This window comes from Amblyomma mixtum, chromosome 6 (genome assembly GCF_055824585.1).
Source record: "Amblyomma mixtum isolate Tamu chromosome 6, ASM5582458v1, whole genome shotgun sequence".
In the NCBI taxonomy this organism is placed as follows: domain Eukaryota; kingdom Metazoa; phylum Arthropoda; class Arachnida; order Ixodida; family Ixodidae; genus Amblyomma; species Amblyomma mixtum.
Window position 1 is genome coordinate 146,238,430 of NC_143017.1, and position 16,266 is coordinate 146,254,695.

A 16,266-nucleotide genomic window follows, 5' to 3' on the forward strand; every position below is an offset into this window, starting at 1 on the left:
TGCGCACCTGCATGAAAAACTGGAAGAAAAAAATGTTGATTAATTAATTAATAATTTTAATTTTCCAGCAATAACAATCGTGACAATGGGGAGAAAAAATCAAAGCATAGTTGTAGTTTAAAAACTTCTGCCATAATTCTTCTCAACGTGCGACGCTGAAATATAGAACACAACTTGATGAGAGGCGCAAAATATAGTCTACTAACAGTGGGTATGAACAACTCTGATGTGGAGTAGGTGCTCGGCGAAATAACCAGTTTGATGCCGATACGCCTTGTAGTGAACCTGCCTTAACACTGCTGATGAAAATCTGAACGCGGAACTGTGGTTTCTACGAAGCGCCATTTGGGACCGGGGAAATCCGACTGGGCTGGTTCGCATAATCCCCTTGACTTTCTCAGACGTGTGACAAAAGAACAATCGCCACAAAGCAAAAAAGCGTTAACCACGTGCTTTGCGCAGTTCGTCATCTCTTCGCTGTTGGCGTTTCGTCTTTGTGCTCCTCAGACGGTAACGACCGGCATGAGCCATGAATAAAAGTGTGCCATTATGGGCTTCGATTGCACATCAAGGAAAAGCAACTTCAGCATTGGCTCCATTTACGGTAGCTGAGAGAAATTTCGTCATTGCACGGTGTGGGAACCGGATATTCTTTATTTTGTCTCCGGAACTTGCTTGTGTTTGTTTGCCAACTTTTATCACCACCTAGCGTCCCCGTATAGCACTCTGATTTTATGGAAGCAATAAAAGTTTTTCCTCCTATTCCTCCCGGAGGCTTGAGGTGTAGGCAAAGCGAAGCCGACCGCTATTAACCACTCGCAAGTAGGTAAAAAAAAGTGAAACTCTTTCAGCAACTCCAGCCATAATACTCCAGAGGGCGGAAGCTGCACATCCCATGTACCGGTGCTTCAAGGGCAACCACGTCAAGCACTGATTGTTTTTTTTGTTTTTTTTTTTTTGCTCAAGGTCGCACCACAGGAACTAGGCTAATGGCTAGAGTCAAGCATGCCAGCCCTACAACCGGCGATGTTTATCTCTGTGTTGGCCCTGCGACCCACAAAGGCCTTGGGCCTGTGTTCGTCGCTTGTGTTGCCACAGCAGACAATAAAGCTCTTGGACCTGCCGGATTATAATGTAGGCACTCTGAAAAGATCACGTGGTACAAACAATACCACGCTTCGGCTCTTCTGTTTGTAAATTAAGCGCTCTCATGCACACACCCATAGACATGCATCAACGCTTCGCAGCAGCAGGGGCGCTATGCTGGAAGGCCCGAGTTTGCTGAAACTCGGAATCTTCCCGAGTTCTGGCGGCGCCCTCAGATGAGTGAACTAATGGTAGCGAGACAAAATCCCGCCCTCGTCACGCCTCCAGCTTCATTGGGTTATCTGGATATATTCCGTGCTTTATCATCACATCGGTGCCACCTCATGGCCTTCTTGGGCGGTCTACAAAGAACGGGTCACGTGAGGCAACCGCCGGTGCACTTTTCATTTGTCTGTCGCTCCACCAAGTGCATCGCCTGTGCAACTCGACAAACGATGTTTGTTGAATTTTATAATGCACTTAGTACACCTTTATAAGCATTTTATAATGTGCAAGGTTTGGATTTAAAGCGCTTTAGAGCGATTCATGCATTATTAAATTTTGCTTTGTACCGTGAGGGAACGCTACCAACGCTACATCATGTGCAACGGTATGAAGGCTACGGAAGCAGTCCGCAAAAAAAAAAAAATAGAGGTGTACCACTCCGCGCTGTTTCGTGGCCGTGTGGTCTAACGCGTCGCTTCGAAGAGTCGACAGGAATTGGGAGTGCGTGGGTTCAAATCCCGCATGGTTAAACTTTTTTTTTGCACATTTTTTTTCTTCGCAAGTTGAATTTCGCGTGACTTGAATGACAAAACTCGTTTTGTTCAAAATCGCTTGAATATTATGCCGTGTTCTGAAATGAACACCATGCATCTGTTCATTTGATGCATACCGCATACACCATACACCATGCATACACCACCTCGATATGGCCTGTTTTCCCGTGTTAAGTGGTAAATTTTGAACATAGTGTTGATTCCCACAGCGACAGAAAATAGTACTGCCTCAAGAGTCAGCTTGGCTGGATTTCCCTGCTCTCTTAGAAGAGCAGAAGCTGCTCAGGCAGGATTTTCATGCAGCCAGGTAAAAAGAGTTCCAAGCTGTGGGAGCGTCAAGTAAGAATGCAGAAAAAGTTGTACAACACTACGAAAAAATATTCCAAAAGGGCAAACAATAAATCAGACACGACAATAAAGAATGCTGACCCCGCAGTGTTTGCGAGAAATGGTTTATTCTGGAAACAGCCAGTGGCATGGATCACAGTGCATACAAATTAAAGGACACGTGCAGTGGATGTACACCAACACACAATCAGTCAAGTGCTCCAAAACTGAAAAAAATGTGGAGCCATAGAACAACACTATTTGATAAAACGAAAACCTGACCAATGTACTAACAAAGACCTGACTCGAAACAAATTCACACTCAACTGAGCAAGAGCCAGCTTGAAATCATTCACACCTCCGAAAAATTATGGACAAAACATACAGTACTGGCTACCTCAACACTGGCACTGCATAACATGCCAAAACGACCAGAGATTGACAGTAATGCAAGACAACACCAAACCAGGAATCCCTCTTCAGGACATGAAGATCAGACACCCATACATACCATTCCCAACCCTCACACACAAAATGAGGCCAATGCCTAGGGGTTTGTGAAATTTGAACTTTTTGGACAGCATAATTGAATAAATTTCTGTTCAGTTAGTCGAACGAATCAAACCGTATATGTTCAAAATTATTTTAAATGAATCCAATTTGCTCTCAAATTTTCAGATACTTTCCAAATAATTGACACAATGCTTCATTAAGCTCCACCGTATTTTTCTGCAATTAATCTTCCAAAAACTGCACACATTGACGACGTGTACCAGTATAGGTATTCTAATTGGAAAAAGTACTATTTGCACTCCCTTACAAATTCTACTTCTATACAGACGCTATTAACACGACCACCTCACCATCTACACTACAATTACTGCCCGATAAAATTTGATGCAACGAATTGCAATGATTTAATGGAATGTTACAATTTCCTCGGTAGATTGATCAACACACACACCCACGTGCACACATATTTCACATTTCCGCCCACACACGCACAAAGGTGATCACAGCAAGCCGATGAGTCCTCTCTCTTTCCTCGGTAGCATGTGTATTACACATCAATTCGAAGTCAGACAAGTTCGCTGATGCCACTCAAGTCTTCATCACTGGAATCGGTGCTCGACTCATCAGAGGAAGAGTTGCACGAGTCAGAAATGCTGAAGACAACCGGTTCAATTTCAGCGTCAACAATCATATCGCGTTGCCATGCTTCAGCCTCAACTTGCTCCACATGAACACAACAGTTTTGCCAGTTTTCCTGGCTTACAGACGCCAGTGCTTCCGGCAGGAGCTTTTCCACTTCAGCCAAAGTGAAACATTTATTGCGACTTGCGATTATGAATATTGCATAAGAATGCAATCTGCCAAGTGACACAAATGCTACCGTTTAAAAACCCATTAATATGCATGCATGAAATAGCTGGAAAAATCCATGCACCTATTACGTGCGCAAACAAGAGGTAAAACAAAAAATTATCTACACTGTGTGTAAAGCTGCTCAGTTACTGATGAACGGAAGCGGTTTTTCAGGTTTAATACACCAAAGTAACTCAAGCGATGAGGCATGCCATGGTGAAGGGCTGCCAATAACTTCAACCATATGAAGTTCCTTAACATCCACTGACACTGCACAGTTCACGGACCACTATCACTTATAAATGGGAGAACATTCCATTAACCGTGACATGCATGAAAGCAAAAACAGAGCATTCTTGCAACCATTGTGTTCAATACATAATGTGCCTTCCTCGTGAAATAGTTGGCCTTCGCCACGTCAGGGCTGGACTTTGAAGGAGCCTTTACGCCAATGTAGGTCCCGTCGACGCATCCCACGACGTCTGTGATGCCGCCGCGCAGAAGGAAACGCTCCTTAACATACGCACGCTCGGCCGCAGTCGTGGGGAAAGCGAGCCACCGCTTCTGCACAGCCGCGTCGGTAAGCGCGTCGGAGACGTCCCTCACACAGCGGCTCACAGTGCTTTGGTGGCGTCCAATAAAAGCGGTCTGCGCCGACGCTCCTCTGGAAGCTGCCGGTCGCGAACAACCGGAGGGCGCAGAGGACTTGCTCTTCGACCGAAAGCGAATGAAGCCCGGTACGCACTCTCCGCAGGCGTGGGTCGTCGCCTAACTATTTACACAACCAGCGTACCGATTTTTTGGAGAGGCGAAAATGTCGCTGGAATTCGTCGTCAGCCAAGGCAGTAGATGGGTTCAGCCGGCCGTACTGACATTTGCCGTCAGAGGAAGCGATTACCCAGGCTGCTGCTGCTGCCGCCATGACAGTCCGAGATGAATTCGGGGCACTTCACCGTTCACGAGTTTAGCTCCGAGTTCACCTGTCAATCAAAACCAGTGGTCACGCCCCCGGCGTGCCGTACATAAATTATAGGCGTAAATTATACGCGCTATGGGTGGGCCACTCCCAACATACCTGCCGGCTACAGATATGCTGCGCGGCTGTGCTGATTGCTGACAGACATCGGCGATGTTGACCATCGAAATATAACAGGCAAAACGGACGTCATCGCTGATAAATCTAAGCACCTCTGCGAAGGACACGTAACGTGGCGAAAGCCGCCGATTTCTTCGCTCGCCTACCAAGATTACCAACACTATAGCCTGTTGCAACCACGTAAGACACAGCACAACGCTGAAGGCGCGTCACACCTGCTTGCAAGGCGTCAAACACGGAGCACGACGACGAACCGGTGCTTGGAGCACGTCCTACTCCAACAACATGACATCACAGGTGTTTGGCTTGGCCGTGCTTTCATCGGTGATAAAGCTCAGCATCAATGTGTCAAACACATCCGAGATCGACAAACGGTCGCTGCTCTAGACCCAGTGCAATAAAGAGCTTGTAATTTCCAACACGCAAGCACTGCGTACTTCACAACCGTAACACCTTTCTCTGTTATAAGTCCGATTTCATTATTACAAACAGGATCCCTCATCTGCCCGAACGATATTATTGCAATGTGACTGCGGTATACAACGGCGATCTACGTTAGTGACAAAACCAGTCCGCAAAACCTTGAAGTGCGCGACGTAAACAAATACTACGCAGATACGCGCGCCACCACCTTCACAGCTTTTAGTCAGCGTCTGATGACATAGGATGAGTTGTGTCGCTGGGTCGCACGCTCTTCGCATCCGCAGTGCACTAAAGAGGCGTCACACACAACAGGCATACGTAATGAATCATTGAATACAGCCAAACAGCAATTTTTTTCTCACAGCGCATCACAGCCGCTCGCACGGCCAATTTTGCCAATTTCTACCGCCGAGATTCGCCAAGAGCGTACTAAAAGCAATGGTTGGCCATAGAGGGGTGCGGCAGCGGCCGTAGCAGCGGAGAACTCCACCTGAGGTCACTGCAGAGAGCAGCAGTGACACGGGGGGTGCAGTGCAGTTCAGTTTTTTGCTGTTGTGTATTGTGCAAGCGAGAAGATGCATGACTGTTATATTTTGATATACGACACAATAAAATATATTATGGCAATGACCGAAAAATAAGACATATTCAGCGTGTAATAGTTGCCCAGTCTTTCCAGTCGAAGGCAGCGCTACCGGCGGCGTGTCAGCGCAGGAGCTCTCGTTTTCGGCACGGTGGGCTGCCGCTCTAGTTCGTATGCAAGCCACGTTGCAAGCAATGGCCTCACTATCGCCACTAGCGGCAGAAAGTGTCAAATGTTTGTTAATTTCCTAAAGCTATGCTTTTCAGCAACGCTTTATTGGATTCAGATTTTAAAATAAATTTGGAAATGAACAAAATGTTCATAATATTATCTGTTGCCTTTTCACGTATTCGAGAGAAGAGAAAGGGTTGATACAAGAGTGCACCTAGTGCGCACTGTTCGTCTTCGGAAATGGAGAGACAGATAGAGCCTGAAAGAGAAGACACGCCCTTGACGCGCCCGAAAAGGCGTGTCAAACAGCTAGCGGCGAGTGTGCAGATAGATAGCAGAGAAGTCACGATTTCGCGATTGCTGACATGGCGCTGATAACTTCAGGTAGCGCTGCGGCCTGGTATTGTGTAGTGTATTGTGTTTGAAGTGTGAAACAGGCGCGCAGGGTGCGCTTGTATCGCCTTTACGTGGCTTTATCTCTACATTTTATTGTCCGCTGCCTGCGCACGTTCCGCGCTATCTTCGTTCACTGACTGCCGTCATCGCAAACTCGGATGAAACTGGGGCGAGCGCCAAACTCGGGCCTTCCGGCATAGCGCCCCAGGTGCCGTTCAATACCCGCACGATGAAACCGAAGCAAACTTGTGAAGTACAATCGCTTATGGTCCTTAGCGTCTTCTTAGCTGTGCAGGTTTGGTCTGTCAACACCAAAAATTCACGCATTACAAAGCGCTTCCTCCATAAAGTATATCGGCCCGTTTCCTGAACTGTCTCCACCGTCTGCGTTCTCATCGCCGCATTAGCAAGCCCCCATCTCCTCCCAAAATAAACAGTCCTGAAATTTGTTGTGCGAAGTTTACAAATGCACACAATTTTTATAGATGTGCTGCGAGCTTAATTTCGACTTATTTCAGCTTGTTTTATCCACGTCATTACCTTTGCCGCTCTGCAGGTGAATAACTTTGAAGTAACGAGAAGGTAATGAGGAAGGAATGACGTATTAACATCGATTCCAGCGCAATGTAAGGTGCAAAAAAGCGTGAATAGTTTCTTCAATATCTTCGCACCGAATGAGACATTCGCTCCGATAAAGGACGCATTTTTATTCACATGGCAACATTTTATAAAGTTATAGACTTCGTTTGTATTTATAGTGCGGCGCTGGAGAGAACGTCACTGAGTAATTACACCATAATCATCAGCAGCCTGACTACACCCACTGCAAGAAAAAGTCCTCTCCTACATCTCCCCTATTTCCGCGGTCCTGGGTCAGCTGCGGCCACCATTTCCCTGCACAATTCTTAATCTCATCCGCTAACTTTCAGCCGCCTTCTGCTACGCTTGCCTTCTCTTACTATCCAGTCCGTTACCCTTAACGACCATCGGTTACCTTACCCTCGCATTACATGCCTTGCCCAAGCCCATTTCTTCCTCTTGATTTCAACTAGGATGTCATTAACCCGCGTTTGTTCCCTGACCAACTCTGCTCTCTCCCTCTTTCTTAGTGCTACACCTATCATTTGTTTCTTTCCTTAGCTCGCCGCGTTGTGCGGAATTTTAACTGAACCCTTTTCGTTATTCTTCACGTTTCTACTCCATAAACAAGTGCCGGTAAGATCAGTGGAAACTAAAAGGGCGAATGTATTGGAACACACATGCTTTAAAAGAATTCTACCAAATAGAGGAGTATAGAAATGCAGCCGCCTCCATCTTTCTAATATGTATATTCACGCTAGGCGCAGTGGCTAAAAACGCAATAAATATTTTTTTATTTTATTATATGCCTGCCATCGACAAATATGATCGCACATTGTGACTTCGTGATTGGACAATTTGTATGGACAGGTAGTTTGGACGTACCACTCAATGCCTATCTCTGGTAGATGGTCAGATGGGCTCCCCACGTTACGTCAGATCTGCCAGTATCTCGTTTCGAGCCCGTTAACGATGCCAGTCAGACATAGAAAATTTTTAGACTGTAAGCTACTCTGCCGTCAATGAAGACGGCCCTTGACACATTTTAACGTTTTTCACATGCAGAAAATTTGTCTGGAAGCATTCTGGAAAGAAAGATAAAGCGAAGTATTTACATTGGACTAGATTTGTCCGCTTCCCTGCTTGGCCGTTCTTTACCCGAAGTGAAGTTTTAGTACCTTGGTACACAATAATTTTTATGATTTAGCTTACTGAGAGCAACGACTACCAGTCATTAACAATTACGGAGTCAAATCACGCTACTTAGTGCAAGCACGTCAGGTGCATTGTTAACTAGATTACTTGTAGCTCATTAACAAATACAATCTTTGCACACGAGGTGTCTAGATGTTAGCGAACGCGAAAAAGGCCTTAGGAATTAGAAATCATTTTTCCTTTCTAATCAAACACAATATAAATTAATTATTTTCTTCCAAAACACTCCTCCAGGCGTGTAGTATGCAATGAAAAAGCCACATGAATCTTGCTGTACTGAAACAGGTTATAAAACTTAGATAAGTGGCTTGGTTCCATAACGGCTAGGAAAGCGCTTCGAAATAGAGAGCAGGAAATTTCATTCAACGTCCTCCCCAACACGGCTTGCTACTACAATCTAGGATATAGATGGTTTCGAAGAATTTGTATTTGAAAGCTCCCTTGAGCCAGAAGCTCGAACTCTGTACTACAGATTCACCACAGCAGTTGCCCCACCATATCAAGTTATAAACTGAGTAAAAATACTAGAAAATATATATTAGATCAAGAATCAATCAAACACTTGAAGTTCAAAGCAAAAATTTCAGGAAACGAGACAAGCAGGAAAATGCGTTCGATCGATCTTGTTAGGGGAAACCATCAAAACTGAGAAAAGCTATTCATATACACCAAACCCTCGCAATAAAACAATTGAACGATGCAATCGCACATGCTACTGTGTTGTGTTACTTTCTCTCGTGTTTTAGATTCAGCGCTAATGCTTTTTCGCAGCGCGTTTTAAAAGAAACATTCTTCATTGTCGAGGAATCGGTGCATCGATACGGTCATCTTTGTCGATAGACTGATAGCTCTAAACGGGCTAAGGGGCAATAGGGACAGGTTCGAGACCCGTATTAGGACTAAGTTTTCATCAACTCTAATAGTTTGAAAGCTGCCAAGTTTCTCTTTGTAGCTTTCTGATTCTTTAGTGCTAAGGGGAAACGTCGCTTAAGCAGGCGTAACAAAACCGCATCAAAATTGTCCGAATGGCTCTCACGAAAACTTGCTTGCCAATCGTCCTTGCTGACGACATCAGCGTCGACGTCATGGAGAACAGGCGGTTCTTCGAAGACGACCAATCCGAAGTCTCCAGTTTCGAAGCAGATTAAACGATGTCAACATGATTACGAAACGCGTGCATTATTTCGACTTCAGCAGGCAGTAGAAGGAAAAAGCGAATAGGCCACAGGTGCACATTTCTCTGGCCACAAAGTAGGCATGATCGTGACGCAAGAACCAAAAATGACACAGGGCCAATAAATGCCGCGGCTCAAGGCAAGCGAGTGCGCTTTCTCACTACATAATCATTACCAATGTGCCCACCATCACAGCGACCATCGCGAAGCTCGTTTTGCATTGCATCCTTGTTTCTTCAATTATTTCTCAATCGAGCTAGCGCTGATCGCTTGCTTTCCCTATGTGTTTAGCACCCGTCATTTCTTGGTTTCTTTCATATTCACGTGTCGTCAGTTTCAATCATCTGGCTGAGGGATGTTCGCATAGCCTCTCAACTACCACTTAAATAATAAGACGACCTCCTTCAAGAGACCCAGCCGTATATTTGCTTGTAATGAAGCGTCCATGCATTTTGACTATCTGACAAGTACCCTGTTAGTATGACTAACGATGTCGTCAAGCACGCGCTGCCGCAGCCACCGTTCACTCTTCCCGCTTCGCACTGACAGCCCGACAGCCAACAGACAGCGAGTTGCGTTTTTGCAGCTGCCGACAAGGGGAGAGTCGTCTAAAGCTGGGAGAGGTTCTCTGTGTCGACGCCGTGCCAGCGACCACGTGCCAGTGACTCTTTTCTGTGTTCGCTTTTGGGCCAGCAGCAGCTGCGCACAGTCGCTTCCCTCATGGCTGTTATCCATCCCTTCGCCTCCTCCACCTCCCTTCCTCGCCACCCCTCCTCGCCTGCCACTGCTGCGCACCGGCCTTCGAAGTCAGTTGAGCCGTAAGCGAGCAAACAATTGCAGCAGTGATGAAACGAAGAGAGAATGGAGGAGGGCCGACGCGATGATGCTGTCGTCATGCCACGGGCCTCCCTCCGGTGTCGTCGGTGAAGCGAAGGAAACCCTTCCCGTGAATCGTGTTGGGGCTCGTTCACGCGTGGAAACTGGAACTGCAGTTTAGGAAGTTCAATACTAACTCGCTCTCCGGCTGCCGCCGCAGCGCTCGTGAGGCGCCTCCTCGGTAAGCATTTGGTATTCAACATGTTCTCCATTTGCTTGTGTTTCAGTATTAAATGTCAATTGTTCAGTACATCATTGAATTAAGCACTGCTGTTTAATGAGGCGCAATGCGCTTCGCAGCTTTCCAGAAATTAACTAAAACTAACACTTTTTCGCTCTTTTCGAATATGTACACGCGTAATTCAAAGAAATCTACCTATATTTCTGGTCTGCAGTTTTTGTTTTTCACTTTGACTCACAGATGACCCAATTCCGAGGTCTTGGATTACGCACTGAAAACTTCTAGAGGTCCTTGCGATGTAGACACAGCTAGAGGTGATAAGAGAGGTTACATCTAATTCTTATATCGAGAAATCGTTTATCGCAATTTAAACTTTGCTTATGATTGACTTCAGAAAATCAGCTCAGGTCGCCTGCTGGATATATTAATCTGAAGTCAGCGGGAAGCTTGTCGCGGAAGCTTCCCAAAACATTGCCTCATCAGTCAAACGCGTTTCAACGCTTATCTTGCATTTCGCAGCACAAGCAAATAAAATGGAGTATTCTTAGAGTATTTCTTTCATTTACAAGAACATACAAAACTTGCCATTTTATCCCTCCTATGTAACATACACCTCCTATCGATTTGTGTTCACAAACTATCGATTGTCGGCGCATTCTGACCAGCTGAGTGCTTTCCCCGTGGCTGCACATTCCATGGTCGTTTTCATTCAAAGAAGCACCCAAGCTAATCATTTCAAACAATCATTCCGCAGTAACGTCGCAAATGGCCTAGACAATTACTAGTTCCATTGTGTATATATGGCTGTACGTGAGTACAGTACGGAGTGTTAAGAAACGCTCATTAAATCACTCAATGATCTGACCTCATTCACTTCGTCACTCGCCGACTGTTCATAACGGCATATATAATACAACCCGGACCGCAAGACAAAGATGTTTTGATACTTCTTATCAATGCTGCGCTGCTTAGTTGTACACGGACAAAGAAACTGGACAAATGCTGAGGTTAAGCGCAATCTACCAATTGAAGTTTTATTCTTTGGAATAGGAAAAAGGAAACACCAGCTCACGACGTAATCAGAGGATCGTGAATGCACATAAAACATAACAGTGCACTGTAACAGCAAGAAGATCCTCTGATTACGTCGTGAGCTGGTGTTTCCTTTTTCCTATTCCAAGGAATAAAACTTCAGTTGGTAGATTGCGCTTAACCCCAGCGTTTGTCCAGTTTCTTTGTCCGTGTAGAACTAAGCAGCGAAGCATTTATGAGAAGATGTTCCAACTAACCCAGTACCAAGCACTTCTTATGTTTTGATACAAAATTTTGCCTATAGAGAAAACACTGCGTCGTGCTTGCTGCTAAGCGTCTGGCTTTACTTGTAGCCAATATGTTCCGTCCTAGCCACCTCACCGGCTACTGACATGTTTCGAAAGGATGCCTCGAACGTCCACAACATTACGATGTCCCGCGCATCTTGCACCCGGAGAAGGCATGACAGACATATGACCTCCGAAAGGCACTAAAGATACACAAGAGGCACGCTAATACCCCTTATCACTGACGCTTCCTTGTTTGCTGCGGAGGCGCGGCCACGACTGCAAATACCTGTCATGCTCGGTTTCTTCTCACGAGCGGGGAGGCGATGTTGCTTCCGTATACCGGGTCGCGTAGCAACGAAGCTGGGAGGTTTTAAGGGCCCTTGTCCTTCGCACCGACTGCGGTTGCGTCAGTGCGACCCAGTGACGCGTGACGCCAGGAGGCTCTGCTCCACTGTCTCTCGAGTCTTTTGCCGAGCCCAACGATTCGTACTCACAAATCGATGACTCGTGTTTTACCGCACCTGAGATCATTCGTGTTGAAATCTGAAGTAGAATACCCTGCAAACCTAAGCTGTCTGTTCAATTTTGGATCAGGTTAACCTTGAATTTTACAAAGCCATCAATAGTTATGTCATTTCTGCTTACAGTGTCAGAGCAGTTCGCTACAGAGACAAATAGGGTCCCTTTTGGCCTTATCTAGGCAAATTACCCTAATATGGTCCTGCAGATAGCAAACTCTTTAGCAGTAAACTAGCAATAAAAATTATTTCTGCTCAAAACTTATACCCCTCCGTTGTGGCTTCACTTTCTCAGGCGAAAAGAACAGAGCGCCCTACGAGAGAAGCTCAACGCTTCACCGAACCCAATTGTTACAAAACTGCCTCTGACAAGACGTGGGCCAGAGTTTTCCGTACACAGCAGATTACAATATAAAACTTTGTTCATAAATTCTAACGTAAAGTGTTATCCCCAAGAAATATCACAGATGTCTACGTAAAGATACCCTCGAATGTCTTACCGGGTATTTATTCGAGTCACAATACCAGTGGCCACGTTTAAGCTACTCTCCTTCAGGTAGAGCATCGTAAGAATTTTTTTTACTTTATCGGTTGTAACCTTCTCAGCCCCACAGTCTATACAACAACTTATTTTGTTAGACATGCAGATTCTACTTAAATATACACAGAATCGATGACAACGAGATCAAAAATCAGGTTACCCACAAAAAACTCGACTATATATAAATTATTCGTGCCCAGAAACACAGAAAGCCAGAAATACAGAGACCACAAATATACAGGATACTCGTGTCACAAGCCCATATCACAAGACCGATCTTTAATTTAACTACCACCTGCTATGGTGGGCAGACTGTAATTGGCTCACTTGCCACCTAGGTTGCTTCCGGGGTATTTTTTTTTCGCGGAATTTTTGCTCACGGCCTACGACGCCGACGACGGTGCCAACCTTTCTGCGGCACGAGGCCTTTAACGCAGTCGCGTTAAAAGTCACTGCTGAACTCTCCGTTGGTATTATAGCCATCGCGATATAAGATTATCAACTACATACATATTTCAGGTCGTCATCAAATAAATCTTTTTACTGTTACATGTCGTCTCCAACGTTTGTGATTTGTAGTCTGCGCGACAGCATATTTGGCACACTTGAAACGCCAGAAAAATCTTCTTTTGTCACCTAAAAGCGGCAAAAGCCGATATTTAGTTCAATGATTATTTGCTATTTAGACATACAGGAGTCACTTCAGAAAGAGGGCGTTAACAATGTAGTTGTCGGTATATGTGTACCCCGAGTATTGCACATGCGCGCGCATGTATTGTGCGCACACCGTATTTCTCGCTAAGGGGCCCTTTGAAAACTATTTGTTCGGCGAATGTACCAGCAGGAGAATGCCGACATGCGTTTTGGTAATCACGAAGTCAATTTAATATCTTTGAAACGATTCATACGTCCAGGAATGATAATTCCCTGCGTCATTTCCCTGCAAATTGCTTATTTGAAAAAAAAAATGTTTTTGCAGCCCACGCCATGACAATCACATTTGCTCGAAACGGCACCAATGGCTTCATTGCCCTCAACTCTTCCTCCGGAGACAGTGACGTCTTGCGGAATCGAACCTGCAGTCCGGTGGCATTAGAATGGAAGGACATAAAGTATGAAGTGCCGGCGGGAAAAAGTAAGCATGTTGTTTCATCTTTCCAGTTGTTTTTGTCGTTTCAGTCCAGTATATAAGTTGCGTTAACACGTTTTGGCGGGCTAGTTGGTTAAGCATCTTGAATAAACAGCGCGAACGAAGACGAGCACAAAAGACAAGAAAATGGACGACACAGCGCTGACTAACAACAGTTGTTAGTCAGCGCTGTGTCGTCCATTTTCTTGTCTTTTGTTCTCGTCTTCGTTCGCGCTGTTTATTCCAGTATATAATTCGAATCCCCCTCCCTGCTGTGCCATTTGCGCGGCATAAAATTTCTCGCATAACTTTTTCATTTGCAATTAAGTTGCTTCGTAGTTTCAGGAGGTAAAATGCATTAGAATTTGCAATAAATGAGAACTCATCGAGCTTAAGCTATTGCAGGTGCATAGATAAATTTGCGGAGTTCCCTATGTTCACGCTGCATTACAGGAAGCAACTGAGTATCAACGAATAGTTCCAAGGCTGTGCTGACTACATGTATGAAACTTTTCAATGAATGCATTCTGGTAAACACAGATTGTTAACTTTGTTCTTCCGACGACAGTGACAAAAGTCACTCGATGAAAAAAGCGTTTTATGCTCTCCCCGACGGTAACAAATGGATACCATTTACTACTGGCTTCTTGTATTTCTTGTCTTGCGATTCCAGGCAGGAAAGTACTTATCAGCCGCATGTATGGAAGATGTGCTCCGGGAACGCTAACTGCTATAATGGGACCCTCCGGCGCTGGGAAGACGACGCTCATGAACATCCTCTCAGGACATTAGTAAGAGTGGTTGCTTCATAATTTGCTCGCCATTTCGATGCCAATATTTCTTCACAGTTACCACTTCCAGAAATCACTATCCTTAGCCCATCTTCTGTGCACTAGGAACTTTGCGCTTGTAGCGAATGCTTTAGCTTTCTCAAAGTACTTTAAATGATTCTCGCAGCGTCCATTTTCAATATATTCATAGTTCATTTTCAGCATCCAAGGCTCTTGAATGATACAGTGGCTCAGAAGCCAAACACCATTCACCGTCTCTGACACAAGTTGAAGGGGTCAACACATCTACCGCAATAAAATAACTCATGGCAGGAGCGTGTTGACGTAAACTCAAGCATTGCTCTCAACGCCGTTGTCTGACGTATCGAGCGGACGGCGGAAGTCGTAAAAAGACAGCGAACTGAACATCAACAACATTCTTTTTTAGGGCTAACTTATAACCTTCAGAAAAAAAAAACCTCCATGACAGCTAAAACAAACTTGCGGCTCAAAATTGGCGTAAAGCTCACTGACGCTCTGCCTCTGCTTTTACCTGTATGGTAAAGTGAATCCCCGCCCCCCCCCCCCCCCCCCGAAGGTTATCGGGAATGTTCTAAAACGGCTTGAACGCGCTGTGCGTTCAGAGTTGCAATATTCTGAGCGTATCATCCTCGTAACGTTGAAGGGGTTCACATGCCTACCAGAATTGAAGAAATCATGAGAGGAAAGGCTCACGTAAACTACAGCATTCCTCTCAACGTCATTGTCCTAGGTAGGAGGTAACGCCGCAAACTGTAAAAAAACGACGAACCGAACAACTACAAGAATTTTACAGGGTCTCTTCTGAAAGTAGTAGGACTGGTTTTTTTCTTGGGCGAACGGGCGGACGAGAGGCGGTCTGCGCGTGCAGGATCGTTGAAGGGGGATATTGGGAATGCTGGGGGAAATCGGCAGTCGGCTCTCGGCTGTTGAAGAAAGCAGATCGCTTGTACTGTGAACCCCTGTCGAAACGTCTCGTCACGCAGAATCATAGAGCGTTTACTGGATCAGCGATACGCGATCAGATTTTGCGTAAATCTTGGTAAAACGGGCAAAGAGACGCACGACATTATTAAAGAGGTCTACGGTGACGCTGCCATGGGTAGATCAGGTGTTTTTTGAGTGGCACAAGCTTTTCCGAGAAGGTAAGGAAAGAGTGGAGGAAGACGACCGCTCCAGCCGCCCTTCGACCAGCAAGACCAACGAAAATGTGTAGAGAGTGAAATATTTATTGAACAGTGATTGTAGGATGAATATCAGAATGATTGCTGATGACTTGAGCATTCCTCAAACCCAGGTTTTTGAGATCGTGACAGAAAATTTAGCCATGAGGAAAGTGTGCGCGAAGTTGGTGCCGGGAGTGTTGTCAGAGGAGCAAAAGGCCAACCTTAAGGCGATCTGCCGGGATCTTCATCATGTGAATGAGGACCCCGATTTTTTGCCCAGCAATAGGCGAACTCTGCCTTAGGCCCCCTACAGCCCCTAGTTTGCCCCGCCAGACTTTTTTCTATTCCCGAGAATAAAATCGACGCTCAAGGGGAAACATCACGGATCGGTAGAGGCGGTTAAACAGGCCGTGACGAGGGAGCTAAACAGCATTCCGGTCCAGGCGTTCCTGGAGGCGTACGAAAACTGGAAATCTCATTATCAGCAGCGTGTAGGTGCGTAAGGGTGCTACTTTGAAAAATTCTAATC

At 45.5% G+C, this 16,266-nt stretch overlaps 2 protein-coding genes across 4 annotated transcripts in view; one reads left to right on the plus strand and one right to left on the minus strand.

Annotated features, from left to right (window-relative positions):
- The window catches only part of LOC149340684 (uncharacterized), a 183,316-nt gene that overhangs the window by 26,950 nt on the left and 140,100 nt on the right, over positions 1-16,266 (minus strand). The window lies entirely within an intron of this gene.
- LOC149340686 (ATP-binding cassette sub-family G member 1-like) overlaps positions 9,896-16,266 on the plus strand; it is a 29,035-nt gene continuing 22,664 nt past the window's right edge. Inside the window, exons 1-3 of one of the 3 annotated variants that reach the window (XM_089549504.1) lie at positions 9,896-10,252; positions 13,613-13,768; positions 14,436-14,553. In XM_089549504.1, the coding sequence (XP_089405630.1) occupies positions 13,621-13,768; positions 14,436-14,553 (266 nt within the window). In that variant the 5' untranslated portion in view covers positions 9,896-10,252; positions 13,613-13,620. The remainder of the gene's footprint in view (positions 10,253-13,612; positions 13,769-14,435; positions 14,554-16,266) is intronic. The other 2 variants (XM_089549503.1, XM_089549505.1) reach the window with 2 other exon arrangements.